General features: G+C 55.1%; 1 protein-coding gene and 1 long non-coding RNA gene across 3 annotated transcripts in view; one reads left to right on the top strand and one right to left on the bottom strand.

Annotated features, from left to right (window-relative positions):
- NOL4L (nucleolar protein 4 like) overlaps positions 1 to 17,799 on the top strand; it is a 67,266-nt gene extending 49,467 nt beyond the window's left edge. The window contains exons 6-11 of the mRNA XM_067307819.1: positions 10,997 to 11,268; positions 12,728 to 12,913; positions 13,002 to 13,193; positions 13,558 to 13,680; positions 14,377 to 14,578; positions 17,596 to 17,799. Of these exons, the coding sequence (XP_067163920.1) occupies positions 10,997 to 11,268; positions 12,728 to 12,913; positions 13,002 to 13,193; positions 13,558 to 13,680; positions 14,377 to 14,578; positions 17,596 to 17,795 (1,175 nt within the window). The 3' untranslated portion in view covers positions 17,796 to 17,799. The remainder of the gene's footprint in view (positions 1 to 10,996; positions 11,269 to 12,727; positions 12,914 to 13,001; positions 13,194 to 13,557; positions 13,681 to 14,376; positions 14,579 to 17,595) is intronic.
- LOC136993627 (uncharacterized) lies at positions 7,141 to 11,489 on the bottom strand. 2 transcript variants are annotated; one of them, XR_010886018.1, is made up of 5 exons: positions 11,200 to 11,489; positions 10,392 to 10,487; positions 9,829 to 9,921; positions 8,534 to 8,733; positions 7,141 to 8,407 (listed from the first exon to the last, which is right to left on the bottom strand). It is a non-coding gene; the product is annotated as an uncharacterized lncRNA (long non-coding RNA). The 2 variants fall into 2 exon arrangements; XR_010886019.1 differs by having other exon boundaries at positions 8,534 to 8,667.
- Positions 17,800 to 20,975: the final 3,176 nt, after the last annotated feature.

Below are 20,975 nucleotides of genomic sequence, written 5' to 3'. Positions count from 1 at the left end.
ACAACTCAGATTGGGTCAGTGTTGCTTTAAGAAAGGGGCCTGGAAAACCACCCCAGAGGAAAGAAAGGGCTTTTGTACTGGCAGGTCTCCCTGGGGTGGCTTTTAGCCACTTGTGTGGCCAGAGGCAGCGATGGTGCCTTGCTGTTTTCTTTATTGCAGTGCATTGTGGCCACTTCGGTTTCTGTTGCAAATCTGCAGTTCTGAGAAACTGCTGTTTTTAAAAATACCAGCACCAGCCCAGGAGTCAAGCAGCCCAAGTGAGGATGTGAAACCTGTCTGCACTGCACCATGTCCTCCGTTGGTGAAACAGGCAGCCTAGAGTACTTCTGCTTGTACAAGGCACTGTATTTAGGCCATGCCTACTGTAGAAGGAAGGGCATTTTGACGTTAACACAAACCCGTAACCAAACCCACTTCAGAAGTGTTTGGCTCTTCGGGACCAGGCTGTGCGTGCAGTGGTCTGGTAGAAGAGTCTGCAAACAGCACTCCAAGGGAGCACTACCTTTCGTACCGATGGCTGTGCCAAGGTATTTACATATCTCCAGTACTTTACCATGCTGTTAACAAAATATTTCAGCCTTGTGGTTTATCCCACACCATTGAATTCCAGTTGCACTTACAATCTAGAATGACATGGTTCTGATCCCTTTGCTCAACATTATATTATTCAACAGGACAGTAATTTAATAGGAAACTCGGGCCTTTAGGCAAATCAAGATGTTCCCACTGAAGCTAAATCCTTTCTCTCTGCCCCCTTAGGAAACAGTTCCGATTTTTCATGCCCTGTTACTTTCTTCTTCAAAAGCAGATATCCTCTTTGGAACCCTTCTTGGCTTCTATCATTTCTTTGGTGAGGTTCATTAGTGAGCTTAATAAAGCGCAAATGGTTCCCTTTGTGAACAGTACAAGTATCTCAGGGCTCTTACATGGATCAGAAGAGGGCTAAAATAGGTAGACCTTGGCGATTCAGAAGTGGTGGAGTCAAGGAATAAGCACGCTAACTCTGGGGTTGCTAACAGCACCCTTCAGCTAGAAGCCAGGCATTGGGATTTCCGTCAGACTGTCAGACTTTAGGGGATGCTTTATGGGACTGAGTAAGAGGAGTCCAGTTTTATCATTCTGGTGAATATCCGTGGTTCGTGTCGTGTGCTGAAGTTCTAAAATACAGGCTAATGCCACTGGGATGCAAGGCCTTGGATCAATCCTTCTGTCAAATCAATGCTCCTATTGAGGACTGATGCATGCAAGCGGGTGAAAGAAGGAACAATGTCATGACCTGAGCAAGGGAGAGGTGCGAGAGAAAGGTGACCCAGGAAAGCAACTGGCAGCTAGTTGGAGAGAAGCGTGGAGCAGAGAAAGAGCATCATGTCACAAGAGAAAAGGCAAATTAGTGGAGCAGGGAAGCGAATATGCATGAATTAGTGTTGAGCACTCTTCAGTTTCCTCTTCTCTCAACCCGTGAATGCTCTGTTTTAGGAGCAAATGTGTTTTACCTTGTTCACAGACTTATTCAGGCCATACACTACAAGACTTATTCAGGCCATATACTACAAGACGCTCCCAGGAAAATCAGCTACGTAGGAGTAACCAACACTGGTGATCAGCTGTAGTGTGTTTAGATGCCGGAGCTCAGGACAGACCTGTCCACCATGCCTCAGAGGAGCCGCTTGGAGCCGCAGCCTCGCTCCCACCGCTCTGAGAGGCCCTGGCACCTCCCGCGCCGAGCCTCCAGGAGCTGCGGGGGGCCGGCTACACGCTGCGCTCTTCCAGTCAGCAGTGCTTATTTTCTGGGTCTAACATTGAGTGCAGTATTGAGTCAGGAGGTGACACTAGACTAGAAGTTTGCGTGCCCAGCTGCAGCAGCCGGAGAGCAGAACGGCTGCCCCAGAATCCTTCCAGGAGAGCATATTTTCCCCACTCCCATCCCCAGTCCATTGGAGCACTGTGTGAAATCCCGCTTCCCTGCTTTGACTTGCCTCCTGCTTTTATCTTTCCTCCTTCTCTGGTGCTCCAAAACATCCCAAAGGCACCACAGTTCCTGCCCTCTGTAGCAGCCACTCTGCTCCCTCTGGAAATCCTTTCCAGTCTCTGAATCACTCTCTTCTGCTCTCATTTCACAGTAAAGATGCTTGGAATACATTTTCTATGAAAAGCTTCCTAAAATACAAAGTTTTAATGAAGAGTTTCCTATTTGGATAGCAGTATGTCAAAATCATTTGACACACTTATCAAGAAAGTCTTGTTTAAAGTACTGAAGTACCAACTTCAGGTCTTTTAGAGCCTGCAAGGAGCAAGTATTCTCACATGACATACGAACACAGCAGTATAAAATTCAGAGAGGCAGGTGAGCAGGAGACAGTTGTCCCATGCTTTGATACGCAGGTATCTGCTAAATCTTCAGAGAGCTAAAAAGCAACTCAGATGAAAACCAACACCTTATTTTGTCCCACTGCCCAGAAACCTTGGCCTGGTATAACCATGCTGCAAACAGTGTCAACCTTTGGAACAGCAAAGGGATCCAATTAGACCTAATGACTTTGGAGGTAAGGGATAGCAAAGACGCAGCCTGGAGAGCACTGGGAGCAGAGACGGGGTTCAGCTTGGGTTTGTCGCTCAGCAGCACAGTGGGATGCAGGGACGCACAGCACACAGGTCAGCTCTTAGCAGCGACTGCGACAAAAACACAGCCCTGCGGACTAGCTCCTTCCATTTTCTTCTTTGTTACTCATCCTGCTGGCCCCAGAATGGAAAATGTGAAGCTCTCTTCAATGTCCCTTCCCCACTAGGATGTTACTCACATCGTAAGTGGCCCAGCAGGAAGTGAGTGGATACCCAGAGCCGTAGCAAGATCAACATGAACTTTTTACTACCGAAGCTGAGCTATTGTGCAGGACATCCTGGAGGGACACATCTGTGGGAGCCAGCACGCACTCAGAGCAACAAAAAGACCCTGAAAGCACCACATGTTTCAGTGTCCCCCTGCACCGTTCGCCTTCTCCGACGGCAGCCCTGCCTGTTTCCGGTTGAACACAGATCCCAGACTCCTAGCACTCTTTCTTGCCTAAGTCACTTCATGCGTGAACAGCTTCAGTTTGGTTTTGGTTCTGTCTCCATCTGTCAGACCCTGTCTACATCCACAGTAGAGAGCAGCATAATGAAATCTCTCAATTACAAATGACATCTGGTACGCTAGGCTGGAGTGGAGTCTCCTAGCATTGGGACGTTGTAATCTGTCAGTAAGTGCAATGCCTTTAAAAAGAAAACAACAAGCCAAAGCCCCCCCAAAACAGCGTATATGACGTTACAAACCACTTGAACTAATGCAGAAGACACCTAAACATCACTTACTAATAGAATACATTTTGTTTCCTCCCTCTTCCCCCAGCCGTAAGTACTGCAGGGCCATCACAGGTGTGATCATGCAGAACCAACACTTTATCCAGCTCCTGGGAAGGGATTGCCCACCCTGCCCGTTCCCTTTAAAAAGGAGGGAAAGCTCTTGAGCGTAAGATCTAGTTTCCTTACATCAGGGGCACAGGGTTGGTTTATGTCACCATAGTGGGGCAGATCCCCTTTCAGCTGAGGTCTCTCCGTACAGTCCTCACTTGACTGGCAGTGTCAGTTGACTGATCCTAACCACCAGGAACAGCGGTCACTAATCTAGACCTTGGAGAAAGGACTTTCTTAACCTACTTAACTCTGAAAGAGTGCACTCTTCAGGGGCATCCCCTCAGGACAGTCTGGCAGAGGGAGGCTCACAGGCTTCGGGGAGTTCCCCTGCAAGTGCTCCAAGGAGGACTCTCAAGGACGCGTACGGAGGCGTTATCCCAGTACACCTCCATGGAGCAGGTAGGGCACGCGAGCCGCTTTGGACATCCTGCCCTGGGAACAGCAGGGACGGTACCAAGTCAGCCCCAAGACACCCATGCCTTTTCTGCTATAGCACATGTACTCATGGTCACATCACCGTTGTTTGGCAAGATGACTGCGATGCACTGCACGTTGTTAGGTTCCCTAAACCACTGATTTAAGAGAGTGCTTTCCAAGAAGGACAGCAGTTATCTTGCAACGTATGCACCAGAAACCAGAACCTGTATTTGTACAGCAAGTTCAGCTCCTACTTACAGGATTTTAAGCACCAGCCTCACACCTGGGCTCGGCCTCCAGGGCAACCGGCATGCCCACACCACACCTGCTCTGTCCAGACTCACCGACAACTGATACCCAGCCCTCAGAGCAACAGCACCCTCCTCCACATAGACACATTGCAATTTAACAGGGTCACTTATCCCAGTCAGCATCGGGTGTCACACCTTTCCTCTGGTCCCTTCCGTGCCCAGGGCTTTCCTCAGCTGTCACGCTTCTTACTCCAGGTAAAACACAAATGTGCCTTTTCCAGACAAAAAGGCAAGCAACAGCAGACTCAGCTTCTCACAAACTACAGTGGCTTTTGGATAGCTGGCCATTGCAAGAGGTGTTCGGTGACCCCAGCTACATTCACCTTTCCTTTGCTTTTCCCAGGCTGCACAATTCTCATTGTTTTCAGGGTTTCCTCCAACAACAACATAGGGTTTCACTCTCTCAGAAACCCTAGCTTGGAGCCCTTAACAAAACTAGAACCAATATTCAGACTTTACAACAGCAAGGCTTGGCCTTATCTTACTTTTCTTTAGTATATTTTCTCTCTCTCTCTCTCTCTCTCCCTTCCAGTCATTCAGTCTTGTAACCCTCTCCTGCAGAAAGCCCTCCCTCCAGCTTCTCTAAGGGAAGCAGTGGCCTCTCTCTTGCAGCCTATATAACCATCGCCCCCATGACGGGGGGAGCTAATCCAGACCCAGGTGTGGAAATAAGCCTCAACGACCCTTCGAAGCCCGGCTGAAAGGCTGAGGCTGGCCTAGCTCTGTTACAGCTTTTGTTTCAGGGATTTGGTGTTGCTGTGGGGGGATCTGTGGAGCACTGGGAGGGAGGTGGGATCCCGGCATGCGTCACTGTCCTTGCAGCAGAGATCGGCAAACCGCTTCCCTGCCCTGCTAGAGTTGTCTTGAGCTCATTGCACTCCTTCTCCAGGAATGTTACTTCTGTCAGGGGCACGTCTGCTCTTCCCATGCCAAAGGCCTTCTCTAACAATAAACAACCTTGTTCCAGCTTCTTTTGGAGAGCTGGAAGCTTTCGAGGCCTTTCCTGCTGCGAGCTTGAGAAATCCAGAGCAGATACCAAAGGTCCCCTGCTTCACCAGCCCGTTGATCTAAGCCGTGCTCGGGGCTTCCTTCCTGCTCTTCGGGCTAGCTGGCCGCCTGACGGCCTTCCTCCTGCTAGCTGTAAACGCGGCAGCGCTTCTGTTGGGCTCTTCTGGTCCTAGGCAGGCGGAGAGATTAACTGGGCTGCTGGGGAGCAAGTGGCACCTGTGCCGCTGCCTTCCCTGGTTATTCGAGCTCCCCAAATCTGATGAGCGAGCAGGGACCGGCAGGGCGAAGCCCTGCAGCCCCCTGGGGCCAAGGGCCTGGCTCCGGGCTGCTGAGCCTGCGCCTCCGGGGCTGCCCACCCTGCGTCCTCCCGGAGGGGCCCGCCGGAGGCGAGCGCAGCCGGCTCTCTGGCAGCGGCGGGTTCGTGCCAGAGGTGCCGGCCCGGCCTGAACCCTGCTTAAAGCCACCCAACCCGTTTGGCGCAGGGAGAGGCAGCGCCCGGGCAGCGCAGGGCTGCAGTGAGCCTTCCCCGCCGCTGCATCCGGGTTGCTGCCGGCGGCAGCGACAATGAGAGGCTTGGTCTCCCGCGCGCCGCCTCCCCCCACCTCGCTGGGAAGGCAAAGGCTGGCAAGAGCCCTCCTAAACCGGCTAGGAGAGGAAAGGGCGCTCTGTCTTGCTAAAACAAATCTGAAGGTAAAACTTCCTTACTGCATTCGTAAGGGAAAGGAACACCAAGCGGAAGAGCACGCTTGCTGCAACGCTCCTTCTGCAGCACGAGCTCCCGAGCCTCGGTGCACGGGAAAATGTCCGTCGTGGAGGCCCGGAGCGGTGAAATCCTGGTGCTCTGGAGAGCTGCTCCCTCTGGCTGTGCAGCAAAGCCAGCCCGGTGGCGGAGCCGCGCGTGGAGGCGGCGCGGGCTGGGAGACGGCACCGGGAGACACCTTTCACGCGGCGTGCCGGAGGGAGCGCCGGCCGCACAGCGCGCCCTTGTCCGGCCAGACTTGTCTGCAGACACACATCGGGTCCAGCCCTAGCAGATGTCTGGCTCCTTGAAGGCCCTGATCGAGCACAGAGACCCAGGGAGGCAGGCTGGAGGATGGACACTTTGTCTGGGACATAACGAGGTTTGCATTAACGAAGGAAGACAGGAAATAGAACGCCTTAACTGGATCCTGGCCAACCCCACTGCTCCGCTTCTCCCATGAACATTTTTTTTTCCTGCGCGTCTTGAAGGAAATCAGCCAGGCAGGACCTAGAGAAAATGGGCTTCCCGCGGGCGGCTCTCGGCGCGGGACCGCGGCCGCCACGGCCCGGGCCCTGCTCTGGAATTCGCCACCCGGTTATCGGGTGCGGAGGCAGCCGGGAGGGCTGCTCGTTTGCCTCTAATTAATGCTGCTCTCCCTCCCGGCAGTGGCCCCGTATGAGGCCCCCCCGTTCCCACTCTGTTTCTCTAATTTGTATTAAGTATCCCTTCTTTGCAGGCTTTCCTCCTCCCCTTCTTCCCCCTTCTCATCTCTTTTGTGAGTGAATAATTTATGGCACTTTTCATCTTCCTGGCTGTTGTTACAGTCAGACGTCTGTGGGATGCTTTGAACACTTTTGACAGTCGTTTTAAAGCTAGATGTAAAACTCTAACCCGTGCTGGTGCGGGAACTGGGTATTCCCCGTCCTTTGAACGGAGGAGAGCCGAGGGCAGAAGGAAGAACTGCGGCCGGAGCTGGGGGCGCCTGGCTGCCCGGCCCAACCCAGGCTCCCGGCACCGGCGTGCGGCCGAGCCCCGCCGGCTCCCGGCACCGGCCGCGGGTTCTCCCGGTGCCGGGAGCCGCGGGCAGGGAGCGGGGCCCCGGCCCCGGCGTGGCGGTGCAGGGCTGCTGCGAGGTTTCCGTGGGCTGCTGCCTCTTACATAAGCTCATTGTTTTCTGAGTCAAAAGAGGTTTTGTCTTCGCTCTGGAGATGTGACAGGAGGAGGAACAATTTGCCCCATTCATCTTTAATTCTGCCTTTGGACAGCAGCGCATTGGCCTTCGCTGACATAGACGTTAAACCCAACCACTTCCCTGCCATAAAATCTCCCGGGGAGCAGGTGTTGGAAATCTCCCCTTCCCCTCCTGATCTCTGCAAATCCAGTGTCACAGAAATCAAGGATAATCCAGAAGCCTCTTCAAAATGAAAACGCTGAGCCCCGATTAGTTCATTTAATAAGTGACTGATCCCCTCCTCCCCCATCACCACTACCCAAGAAGCCATTTTGCTCCCGCTCCCGCCGCGCTTCCCTGGGCTCGGCGTCGCCGACGAGAGACCGAGACCGCAACAGAGATGCTGCCTCCTTCATCCCCGCTTCGAAACGGCCCCGGCGCCCTGGCTGCTCCCGCGGCTGCAGCCGGGCCGCTTGCCACCCGGCCCTGCGTCCCCCGTCTCCGCACCGCGGCCGGGGCTCCGGCTCGCGCTCCCGGCTCTCGGGTCGCAGGGGCTCCCTCCGTCCCCCGGCCTCCTGCCCGCGCAGCCCCAGCTCCCGAGGATTAAGTAGGGGAATGAAATATTTTGTCTTCCGACTGAAAGATCAAAACAGTTAAAAGTTGCATTGTTTTTACAGTTCCATCTGCTTCAATTAGGGCAAGGGGGCGGCGTAGGGGGGCTCCCAATTATCCTCATTAGAGGGGCTCCGCGCTCAGCCAAGCTCCAGCCGTGAGCGGAGCGCGCACGAGACTCGTGCTGGCTGGATAATGAATATATTCATGGCTGCACAGCCTGGCGTTGCTCCCCTGCTGCTTGCGGAGCCCTGTTATTTATTTGTGTGTTTTGGGCGCTCGCTGGGACTTTGCAGAAAAACCTCGCAAATCTCTGACGTTTCGTGTGTTTTAACCTGACGATGAGTCTCCTGAGGGATCAGCCCGGGTCTCCCTGCCCGTCGGTGTCCTGCTTAACCCCCAGCAGGGAGGGACATCGGTGCCGGCTGCACCATTGCAGAGCCGGAGCGCCGCGGCAGCCGAGGGATCGGGACACGGGAACCGGGGTGAGGTTGTGAGTGGGGAAAGAGCCGGAATCACCCCCCACGGTGCTTGTGCCGGTCCGTCCCGCTGCTGGCTGCGGCGCGGTGGCCGAGGGCTGCCGCTCCCCAACGCGCCGGGCTCCCTCCCAAGCGTAGCCGCGCTGTGCCGTTTGCTCCATCCATTCCTGTTGTGGTCCAGGGACATCAGTGTCTAAATTTCAGGCTGTTTCTCCGCCTACGAGACGGAGATTAATCCACCACTCTATATGCAAAGGTTCTGGGAGAGCATAACCCGTGAAAAATGTAGAAATAAGAAAATTATCTGTAGCTAGTGGGTTTACAGACCTCATTATTTACTTACGCTCATCCTTGGTTGAAATTAAATTGTTCTTGCGGTAGGTGCTGGTCCCTCACTTTAGCTCCCCGTTTCATTTCCTTATTCCACCTGGGCAGGTTCCTAAACGCATTTTCTTGTTTGTTTTCCCTGTTTTGGGGCTGTAGCAGAACTAAGGTTATTAAATGAAGCGGAGTCAGGTAGATTTTTCAGCTGCTGAGCGTTTTCTGCAACACAAAAGCAAACGCAAGTCCCCCAAGAAGTCGGGGAGTGCCGTAAGGTCAGCGCTGCGCTTCGCCTCCTGGGATGGCGGTGGATGTGGGCAGAGGTGCAGGGGCAGGACGGCGGCAGGGGCCGGAGCTGCCGAAACCGCGGCGGGCAGGCGGGCTAAGCGGGTCCGGTGGGGCTGCGCGGGGCCGGCGGCCGGGCACCCTCGGCCCCACACCGTTGCTGGGGCAGTGCATGGGCTGGCAGCGGGGCCTGGCGCATGGCTCATGCTGTCGCGCACGGGCATAATTCCCCTTAATCCTGCCGAGAGGCATTGCGGGATAAGGCTGGAGCCTCCCTCTGGGAGCCCCGTGCCGTGCCGAGGAGCGGCGCAGGGGGAGGGAGGCTGCCCCGATCCGGGCATAGGGGCCTCTGGCTGCCTGCCCGCTCCCCGCAGACCCGGCTCCCGCGCCGGCACGGCTCCAGGATGCAGGGCGGCCCCAGCACACGGAGCGGCATCCCGGCCGGAGCCCAGCGCCTGGGCAGAGTCGAGCCTGCGGGAAAGGAGAGGCATTCGGACGGTGCCTGCGGATGCTCCGGGGTGACGGGCTTTCCTGTGCCCCGCCGGAGCACCGTGATCCTGGACCAGGGCATGTTCCCAGCGCGGAGCCCCGCCAGCGGCGCCTGCTCCCGCCTGGACGTGGCCCAGCTTCCCCGCTCCGTGCCACCGGCTTCGGCGCGGAGCCGAGGCTGCCGTGTGCGTGCCACCGGCGGAGAAACGCGGAGCGTAAATACCGCCCCGGGGATTAGGTCAGCTCCGGTCACCGCCTGGACAAATAAGTGGATCAGTGCAAGGGAAAGGAGGGGGGGGAAGGAGGGAGGGCCGCGTGCGCAGCCCCAGCAGGGCCGTTTGGGGAGGAAGATGATGGTGCGGGGCCGAGGCTGAGGAGCTGCCGGGGAAGGAGGGAGGCGGCAGGGGAGGCCGCCGCACACCTTTGGACCGGGCGCACGCACGCACGCACATGCAGGAGCCACCCGCGCCGGTGCCACGCGGCGGCTCGGCGCCGGCGGCGCGAGGCCGGGAAGCCGGGCACCGCCATCTGCTCGTCACTCACTGCAGCCTCTTTGTTCGCGGCCCCGCGCGCGCGGCGCTCGCACAGGAAGCGGCTCCCCACGTGCTTCGCCCTTTTTCCCTCTCGCGGAGGCACCTAATGAAATAAAGGATTTGCTGCAGCCGGGGGGGGGGGGGAGGGAAGGGGAAACAGGCTGAGCAGCGTTTGCAAATGCCGCCGCTGCCCCCCCCCCCCCCCCGGCAGCGCTGCCCGCGCCCAAACCCTCTCCACGGCGGCCCCAACGGGAGCCGTGCGCGGACACGGCCAGGGAGCCGCGTGTGCGGCTGCAGAAAGCACGAGCAGGGCTGGGCGGGAGCGCAGGCGGCAGCGGAGGAGCGGAGGCTCCGCGTGGGAGCGATGGAGCCGGGGTGGGCGAGGGGGGTCTTTCCGCGGGGCGCGCGCGTCGCTGAACGGGGCCCTGCGGCTGCTTCCTGCTGCGCTAACTCGCCTCTTTTTCGCTTAAGCGAGGCCTGTGCTCGGGTGCGATCACCACCTCCCACACCTCCCAGCAGAGCAACGCATCCCTGAATCTTTGGGTCCTGGGGTTTTATTTCCTCCCGACTTACCTAGGGCCCAAGTTGTACAAGATTTTTAACCACTTCTTAAAGCGCTCCGAGGCGAGAGACCCAGCGCAGGGCGAGGAAATGCCCCTTTTCTCCTCCCTGCAATGCAAACAGAAAGCTAAAAGGACCAAATTCCAAAGTTCTTATTCAGGCAAAAGCTCCGCTGCCCTCGGCGGAGCGGCGCAGCACGGCGTGCCGGGCCCGGCGGCGCTGCGGGGGCCCGCGGCCCAGGCCTGGGTGCACACGGCCGCAGGCAGAGCCGGCCGCGCCGTGCTGCACCGCGCTGGGCGGCCGCTGCGAAGCGGGGAGCGGAGGCTCCCCGAGCTCCTGCCCCGCAGCCCCGCTCGTCCTGCCACGTGCTGCCCGCATGGGCCCAAACCCGGGCTTTATTGGGCTCTGTTCCCGACGGTGCCTGCAGTGACTCACACGCCAAATAAGCCCAGAGCGCAGCTAAGCCAGGTAGGGGAGCCAGGGCAGCGGCGCGGCGCGGCTGGGCTGGGGCAGCCTCGCGCCCGTTCGCCTGCGGGGGACGGGGGGCTCGTCCGCCTTGGGTCCCGCGGCGGTGCCAGGGCCTCCGCGGGGTGCTAACGCCTCCTTCTCCCTCACAGATGACTCCTCATCGGAGAGCTGCAGCGGGAATGGCTCCTCCACCCTGAACCCCTCCACCTCCAGCAGCACGCAAGGCGACAGCGCCTTCCCCGAGATGAACGGCAATGGGACGGCTGCCCCCATGGACTTCGCCGCCTCCGCCGACGACCAGCCCATCAACCTCTGCGACAAGCTCGCGCCTGCCCACGTCACCCCTTCCTACCAGTCGGACAGCTGCAGCACCGACGGGCTGCGCAGCCGGGTGAAGTACGCAGTGAAGACGACGGCGGAGGTACGGGCCCCGGGTGGAGGAAGCCACGGCGCGGGGCGAGGCGAGAAGGAGCAGGCGGCACGGCCGCGTCGGCGCCCGGCACGGGGCACGGCCAGACGGGAGCAGATGCCCACGAGGCCTCCGAGGGCAGCCGAGGACCTTGCTGCTGCCCCCGGCGCCAGGAAAGCGCCGCGGGGGAGGCAGGCGCGGGGCCGGCAGCCTTTCCCTTGTAGGGAGGGAAGCGCGGCAGCGCAGCTCGGCCCCGATGGCTGCGGAGCGGCTGGAGAGCAGCTGTGTCTGGCCTTGCTCCAGCGTCAGGGCTGTTGCTGTTCAGTAAAAATAAGGCCCAAGTGCCAGCAGTTCAGTTAACAGAGGGAGGGGAAAGGAAGGCTTGGCAGGACCGCAGGCAAGATGCCACCCAGCCCTGCTGCCAGGCACAGACATGCTCCCCGTGCCCGTCGGAACGGGACGTTGCGCTGGGCTTTCTCCAGCCCTACTTAGTTATGGAAGTGGCCCTGGCCCGTTCGCCTCCTCCCTCCGCTCTGCTTCATGGCGAAAGATGCCCTCCGGCATCCCGTGTGAAAGTCGTGCCCGTGGCCGCCTCCGCACCACGCGGAGCAGGGAGCGCGCGAGCCGGGGCCGCCGGAGCTGCGGTGCCGCTATGCAGCCCCTGCTGCTGCGGAGGCGCTCGCAGCCCTGCGCGCAGCCCTGAATCCCAGGGCCACTCTCGGCTATCTCAGCAACCGTCACATGAGCAAACATCCATTTAAACCGAGTCCGGGCAGCAGAGGACATGCCAGGCGTTTCCCACGTCTGCCTACAGAAGCAGCACTAAGGAGGCAGGCAGGACAGCTTAGCACAGGCCGCTCGCTGGGGAGCAAGGCAGGACGAGCCCCCTCACCCCTGCTGTGGGGGGGTGGCAGCGAGTCACCAACGCACGTGCTGAGACCTCAGTTCCCAGCGCCTTCGAGTGCTGTCCCAGCTCTCCGGGAGACAGGACGTGCCAGACAACTGCCTGCCTCACTGGAGCTGAGGGCTAAACAGTGCACGGCGCTGGGTATTTTCTGCCCCGTGTAGCTGCTCTTGCCCTGACCCATCACGTAACAAGCTACTGCCGCCTGGCCAGGGTCAGGCCAAAGCAGCAAGAGGACGAGAAGCAAATCTGTGTTTCCTGCATGTTGGCCACCGCGGTGTCCGTAAGGTCACCGTGTCCTCCCTCAACTGGAGCAGGCAGGAGCTGTCAGGCTGGAGTGCGCCGGGGGAGCCTGGCCGGTGCCGTTTAGCTCCCTGGGTGCCCATGCAGGTCACGGGTTGCAGTGGAAGGAGAATGTGACATCAAAAAAAGGGGACAGAAGCAGTGAGCCAAGGGAAAGGTCTTCTGATGTGCCTGTCACTTGCCCAGCCTGAAGTCTGGCCTTTGCAGAGATGGGTAAGCAGGAAGGAAAGGGCTCCACGCTTTTAACTGCCTGTCTCCTCTCAGTCCCCCCCATACAGCTCTGGTAGCTACGACTCCATCAAAACGGAAGTCAGTGGCTGCCCTGAAGACCTGACTGTCGGCAGGGCTCCCACAGCTGATGAAGATGATGACGATCACGATGACCATGAAGATAACGATAAGATAAATGACTCTGAAGGGATGGACCCGGAGAGGCTAAAGGCCTTCAATGTAAGGACAGAACCTGGAGCCGAGGGGGCATGGCAAGCCCACTTTTCTCCCGTTTCTATACTCTCACCTTCTGTCTTTTTCTTCGTAGATGTTTGTGCGCCTTTTTGTGGATGAGAATCTGGATCGAATGGTTCCCATCTCCAAGCAGCCCAAAGAGAAAATCCAGGCCATCATCGAGTCCTGCAGCCGACAGTTCCCCGAGTTCCAGGAGCGGGCTCGCAAACGCATTCGCACTTACCTCAAATCCTGCCGCCGCATGAAGAAGAACGGCATGGAGATGGTGAGCCTTTTCCCCACCTCCCTTGCGTTTCTCATCCCCTGCTCACCTGCAGGGGCTCCTGGCAGCGCGCAGGGCTAGTTGTGGTGCTTCTAAGCTTGTGTCGACCCAAGGGATCACCGACCCTTCTGCACACTGTGCACATGCTGTCAGGCTCCTGTTACAGACTGGTAGTGCAAGGGAAGGAGAAGGGTTTTACATTTCTTGCCCTTTCAATGCACATGTTATGAAGAAACTAAAGCGTTCTGTGCCCATGAAGTGCTCTTGGCAAATGCTTGCTTTGAATTAATGTTGAGTGTCCAAGAGAAGAAACAAGTCACCATGGCAATGGTTCCCTAAAAGTGTTTATGTGGTTATGTCTTCACAGACCAGGCCCACACCTCCTCACCTGACCTCAGCCATGGCAGAGAACATCCTGGCAGCTGCCTGTGAAAGCGAAACACGGAAAGCAGCCAAGCGGATGCGGCTGGAGATCTATCAGACATCCCAGGTACGATGCTTCCCACACTTTGCGCACCAGGCGCAGGGACATCTTCTCATGCCTGAGTAGGGAGCAGGAGGTAAGCCAGAGATGACAGACCAGGCCAGCAGCTGGCTCACTGAATAAATACCATTGCTGCAAGCTCCGTCTCGCACTGGGTGTGAAGGGAGACAGTGGGCAAAGCACACACGTCACGGGCAGCAGCATGGCAGCAGGAGGCCAGAGAGCACATGCAAAAGGAGTGACAGAGCATGCAAGCAGGCAGGGACAGGAGGCAGTGCACAATGTGCATGGTGGTGGGGGTCACTAAACAGGCTTCCAGACTGAAGGGAGAGACATGAAACAGCGGCCAAGCTACAGTTAACCTCTGGAGGGACTGTGGGAGCTGGAGACAAGCAACAGACAGATCCTTTAGTTTCCAACAGGAGAGAGCAGTGGGGGAAAATGGGAAGAGCTTCTGGGCAAATTGGCAAAACATTTTTAAAAGCCTTCCTAAAAAGTCACAGGGCTACAGAACAGGCCCACTGAGCACGCTAAGATCCAGGTCTTTCAGAGTACATTGGCTGGGACGTGAACACTGGCTTGTACTAACCCCACATCAGCCCTGGGCCAGCAAGAGACCAGCAGGTCTTGTGCCTTCTGCTGGAAGCAGGGGGAAGGTCAGGCTGCTCACTGGAGCGAGGCTGTTTTGTTTCCCCCGTGTAGGATGAACCGATTGCTCTAGACAAGCAGCACTCCAGAGACTCCACGGCCATCACCCACTCCTCCTATTCACTGCCAGCTTCATCTTACTCCCAAGATCCAGTCTACATCAATGGAAGTTTGAACTACAGCTACCGTGGCTACGGGTCCCTGGGCGGCAGCCTGCAGCCACCCACTTCACTCCAAACAGGGAACCACAGTAACGGTAAGCAACACGCTCTTCCGGGAGCAACGCAGCATTACGGGGGGGGGGCCAACCTGCTTTAACCTGCATCCTCCCGCCCTGTTGCACGCAGCATCATCTCTGTGCTGTGGGCAGGGAGTCGCCGGCGCCCCTGGCATCCCTGCTGCGCTGCGTCCAAGCAGCCAAGCCTCTCTGAGCTGGCTGATGGAGGCGAAGCCAGGGCTGTTCCCGCAGCTCAGACCGAGCTCTTTTACTGCCGGGCCTCTCCCACCTCCGTACAGAAGTTGCTCCAAAAGCCCCTCTTCCTTCACAGCTGCTGGAGGCCTCTGCCCAGTTATTCAACTTACCTTATTAGCAAGCAGCTAGTTGTTGAACTGAACTTGGAAGGGAGGCAGAGGTGGAATTAGTGGAGGAAAGGAGTGTCACTTAAAAAAAAAGAGAATCCGTACCACCTATTAATTATTAACAGGAGCAGGCGCCTATCGCTACCCTGATCTTGTTGCTGGTATGAGCCATTCCTTCCCCCAGCCTCCATCAGCTGCTCTTTGGGACGGGGCTGTGTCTGGAGCAGCTCGGCAGCAGCGCCCGCGGCGCGGGCAGCTCCCGCTGCGGCGTGGGAGGGCAGCGAGGGGCTCCGGGCTGCACGGAGCAGTGGCCAGGAAAGCAGGCCTGACACTACAGGGCTAGAAAGCAGTAGAAGAAAGCAGGCAAGGCTTGTGGAGCCACTTTAATTTCATAATAAATGAGTAAATGAGGAGAACAGAGCAGCCTGGGTCAGAACAGACCACTGAGGGAAATATCATGGTACCTGGTGACTCCCGACACACGGCTTAGAGAAGTGCAGGATTGAGAAAAGGGTCTGGTCTCTCCAGCCGCCTCGGGCAGTCCTGCAGCAGACGCCAGTTTGCTTTCCCTTGCTCCTGTGCGTGCTGTGCGCTCCTCCGGCTTCCTTCCCCTGCCCTTGGCCCTCCCTCCCCGACTGGGGTAAGGATTTGAAAGGATGTGATTTCCGGAGTCCTGAAAGATGCCCGTCTGGGATTAACTCTTATCATCCCTTCCTAATGCCTCTTAACCCTGAATAAAGATCCCACCCTAGTCTCCAGCTGCTGAGACCTAATCCTTGCAGCTATGGCGGAGGCAGCTAGGGTTTCTCTTCAGCCCAGCGCAGGCACTCGCGGCCCCATGCTCCCGTGACCCTCCTCTCCCCAGGCACAAACGCCCGGAGCGCCGCTTCCTTGACGTGAGACAGCAAACAGATGCAGATACACCCCGGCGCAGTTCCAGTTAGAGCATGCCCCAGAATAAGCAAACAGACCCTGGTTATAGCACACAATAGAGGCACACGGCAGCAAACTTACTTCTTTCTAATGGATTTTTAAACCGCTCCTTCCCATTTTTTTTTTTTCCTCTGCCTAAGCTCTTTCCCAGTCCTTTAAAGGTAAGCACAAGCTGCCATGGCCCAGGGAAGGAATGCTGCGAGGAACTGCGTCTTTTCTTCACTCCATAAGCATAAAGCCTGCAAGGATTTGTCGCCCACAAATGTATCTATCTTCTCCCGCCATCCCCCACCTAAGGCAATTCTTGCTCAAACCCACTTCCCTATTCTCCTAGCTCCTTCCTCCTTAGTCAACTGTGGGGGTAACAGACAGCTCAGTTTACTGTGGCCTTTTCTGTCCAGTAAAACTGCTTTCACATTACAGCCACCTCCCCTTCCCCAGAGCTCTCCCTTCTCGGGACTTATTAGACCAGTTTGAAAGATCTCTGCTTTTTCCACTTCTCCCTCATCATTTGCTGTGTTAACATTAGTTTTTTTTGGATCCTTTTCTTTCTGCCCCAGGGTGATTGTACTCCCCTCCCTACCGCCGTTTAGCAGTGAGACCCACCTGGTCTCATGGTGTTGCTTAACTGTCCTGTGCTCTGTCTTCCTGCGTGTCCACCGCTGTCTCAGGCCACGCAGCAAGAGCTCAGCTCTCCTGACCCGCTCTCCAGCATCACCGACAGCTCCTTTGGCCTGTAACGCCCCAGCTCACAACCATGGGGTTAGCTTAGTGGCTTTTCTCTTTACATACAGGCTGCCAGTTTTGCTTACATCCTCTCCCCAACTAATATCACATTTCTAATATACATCTCTCCTCTTCTCTTTTCACTTCTAGCTGATTGTATAGTTCTCATACCTTGTTTGGCCTCTCTTACTTAGTCCAACACAAAAATGTAGTTTTCCCCTTGCCTTTACCTGAATATGTCATTCCTCAAGCTATGTACATCTAAACCTCCTCTGCCCCCCCCAAATCTGCCATCTGATCAAATGTTATATTGGTAATTCCTTAAGGTTTAATATTCACTGAAGTGCAGAGCGTTTGGTAGCTCCTACCAAAAGTAGCAGTGCTCAGCCCTTATCTTTTAGGTAAGTTCCTGGGTGACATCTCCAAGCCTGCTCAGGTCACCTTCCTTCCCTTTCAGCACAGCCTACCCAGCAGGTAGGGCAACTGCTGACAAGTTCCTCTTGGCCCGTGCGCCTGGGCACAAACACAAGGTAGTTTTAACCAACAACATCGGGAAACACACCCTGTGCAGGATGTCACTCGTCACATGCAGAGGAAAAAACAAAAACTGGAAGACATTTCCTTCTGTCTTTCAGTGCTCGAGTTCCTTTGAACAGTGACATTCCAGGTAGGCAGCTGAACAGTGCAGGTTTCGATCCACACCACCGTCACAAACCCTCCCTCTTGACAGAGCAGATGTGGCAAACTGCAGGAAGTCGGTTTTGCTATGTTGAGTCAAAAGCCTCTTTCCTTGCCGTGGCTGTTGTAAAACAGTGAATTATTTGTGCTTGTCTGAGCTAACTTCTCCAGGAGTTGGAGGCTTTTCATGTTATTTAGGGCCCATAACTTAAACTGCAGATGACCTTCCTCCAAGTGTAAAGGTCCAGATAAAAGTCTGGCCCAGGAGTAGCAACTGCTGCTGAAAATCTCATTTTATCTGGACAGACACAAGCGCCACTGCTCTTCCTGAACGTCGCTCTCGCTTTCCATTCGCAGGTCCTACCGATCTCAGCATGAAAGGGGGGGCCTCCAGCACAGCCCCGTCTAACAGCACCAGCAGGGGAATGCAGGCTGCTCAGCTGAGTCCCACGGAGATCAGTGCAGTGCGGCAGCTGATTGCTGGCTACCGAGAGTCTGCAGCTTTCCTTCTTCGGTCTGCAGATGAACTGGAAAACCTCATTTTACAGCAGAACTGACTCCTCGCATCTGCATCGCTCCTCTGTCGGAAGACAATTTATACCTGCTAGAAAGAGGCTCCCAGTGGTGTCCTGCTCAGGAACACCATCGTCCTCCCATGAAGCAGCGGGTACATGTAGTTTTAGAAGGTGGAATCCAAAAGACCTGTTTTCTTTTACACTCCAAGCACCTGGGACTTCAGGCACAAGGACACATTTTTGAACCATACCAAGATGTGTGCGTCTAGCTGACCAGAAGCCAAACCTGCAGCTTGGAAGGATGTGGGACTTTCAAGGGCAGAAGGGAGCCTGGGGAGGTTTGGGGCTGCAGATGTATTTAGAATAACCTTTGTGGACCCAAATGTTAGAATCCCATCCCCAGATAATTTTCAAGTCTTAGGTGAGCTGAATCACATATTTATTGAGAAATGGACCCTCCTCTCCCCTTAGTAATTTATTTTTCTGAAAATGGATTCTTTTGAGTTTGTACAGATTGCCAGTTTTTTGTCCGTCTGATCAGAAGGAATTTATTCCTGTGAAATAACACATTCCATATCACTACACTACTAATTTCCAGGCAGCTATGCCTGTTTCTCTGGGGAGCCCTTGTCCCACAGGGTGCAAGTTTGCCATCTAGCCCTAGTACTTCTAGGCTGCTCAGCCTCCAGTAAGCGTAGGTGGAAGCTGAACAACGAAGAAAGTGTCCTGTTTAGACCTTTGTTCTAAGCAGTCCTGTAGCAGCAGCAGTGGGGTCTAAATCTCCCGCAGAGACTCAGCAAGCTCAGCAGACCTCCAACTAGAAGGACGTCTCGCACTCATTTAAGTCATTGCAGATAAGAGAAAGAAGGAAGGAAACATCTGAGAAACACTGTCTTACGTTCACCATCTGTATTCTACCTCACACTCCATTGTGGGCTTTTTCCAGGACTCCTGAGCCGGTTCTGCACGACTGTTAAGTGTAGCAGACAAGTGGATAACACTGAGGAGTCCGAAACTAAACCAGCAGATCAACAGCTGACCAAGCTCCGCCGCCTTCCCGCTGCGGGGTCCTGCTGCTGGACAGCAGCTCGCTGCGACCGCAGCTACGGCCCATCTCTCCTCAGCAAGGAAAGCTGTTTTCACAAGTCTGTGTGAAACCAACACTGGGGGTAGCAACAAGAGAATAAACCGTTTAGAAACCACGCATGGGTATAATAAAGGCTAATGCAGACGCTCTGCGTGAAAAGCAAGCTCAGTTCAGCAAGGAGCTCGCTCCTTTCCAGAAGACAGAGACAGGCAACATTCAGCAGCAAAACTGACAAAAGTTCTCTCCGGGGCCCAGGATTCTCCCCCCTCTTCCCTGGTAACAGTCCTGGAACAAGCCCACAATTCCCAAAGTGTGGAAAAAAAGTAGTCTGATTACCATTCTGCCCAGTTACCAATCCCCCCTCCCCCCAACAATGCACTTCGTTTTGCTCAGTGCAATACCTACTACCAGTGCTGCTAAAACCAGGGACTGAGCTCAGGCATTGAGATGCCGAACAGAGCTGAGCAATGCAACGGGGTCTGTAGCCATACGGAGCAGCAAAGAGCTGCTGCCTGAGAACACGGATTCGTCTCGCCTCCTCCCGTCTCAGTGCCGGCATAGATCCTCCCTGCTCTCCTCTAGGGCACAAATTGTCATCACGATAAATTCGATAAGTATAAAACCGTATTTGCTCATTTTTAATGTAGATAGTTTCTCTCTTTGAAGACAGCTTTTTTTTTTTTAGGCCAGTTTGAGCCTGATGATGAAGGCTTCTGCTCTGTGGAGGGCTGACACCACACTCGCACATGAAACAGCCGTGCTCGTACCCAGGTTTGGGTTGTTACAGGTAGCTGAGGCTGGTCTCCAGCCAGGAGCGAACCCGGGCGGTTTATCCAGTAGCCTTTATAACCAATTATGTTCCAAACACACTGGAAGAGAAACAAAATCTATACCCCATTCTTAGTTTTAGAACAGAGAAAGCCACTGGCTTTTTAGAACAGACTTGCCTGGCCCAGCACCAGAAGGGATTAACTATTGCATTGACTGTTTTCCTCAAACCTTAAAGTTTTCCCAGCTGTTGGAAAAAAAGGGACATAATTCCTGGCCATTTTGTGCAGTGTGTCCCTGCAGAGATGAGATGGTGGTTTGTTAAATGTGAGTTAATGCTGGAGTAAGGAGCATCATGGTTGTTCAGAAGCGTCTCTAGGACACCCGTACTTCATCCTGTCTGACCAAATTACACAAGCGAGCGGGGCTGGTATCTAGACCAGGACATCAAAAAACAGCCACCATACACGAGCCAGGTTTCAGACTCATGCTTTCCCCAGCACTTCACAAGCCTGCTTGGTTTGTCCACTGCATCCTCCCATACTTGGAATTTATGTAAATATTTATTTTTGTGTGAATACCATGAAGTAACAAACCTTTTACAAAATATGTAACCACAGCCATTTGTGAAAGTCTTAATGTTAAAGCAAGAGAGGCAGAGACAATCGCTGTCCCCGAATTCTCTCCCTCTAAGATACTATAACAGAGTCGTTGCCTCTGCTCCCCCTAAGAGGCCACCGAGAACATTTAGCCATAAGTTTGCCATCCAGTTAACTCAAAAAGAGGTTACCCAGGGGCTTATGAACAGATCAACATCAGCTAGTTTGTTTAACGTTTTATTCATACAAGTTTTAGCTGTCTTTACCAGATCACCTTTGAACTTGTCTTAGCATGTATTAAAGTTTAGTAGCTCTTACACTTTTTTTAAACTGCTGGTAGAAGCCAGGTGAGCCTCACGGTTGCATAGGAAGGATAGCGAACAGTCCACCCTGTTGTAACAACTGACGTTCAGAACTTGCAGCTGAATGGTACAGACTCAGATTTCCCAAGTCCTGGTGACAGCCGCATCTGTGACAAGCTACGAAACAAATGGGATTGACTACGTATTTCGGTCAGGGATCCCCCCCCACCCCCCGTGAGCTGCAGCTTTATAGTTTCTTTGGAGTGAGCTCCATAGGACATCTCAGTGCTCTTTAACTGATCCATACTCAGTTGTGGCTCTTCTGTGCTCCCGGACTGTTTCACAGCCACATTCCTGTGTTCTCACTAGACATTAAAGGGTTCGGAAGCTAGTCTAGATTCTCAACAAGAAGGAATGAGCAGGAGCAGAATACACTGGCTTTCCAGATTTTCTGAGAGGTGAAAGG

Source organism: Apteryx mantelli, chromosome 18 (genome assembly GCF_036417845.1).
Source record: "Apteryx mantelli isolate bAptMan1 chromosome 18, bAptMan1.hap1, whole genome shotgun sequence".
Lineage (NCBI taxonomy): Eukaryota > Metazoa > Chordata > Aves > Apterygiformes > Apterygidae > Apteryx > Apteryx mantelli.
This window is presented reverse-complemented; position numbering and strand designations above follow the sequence as displayed.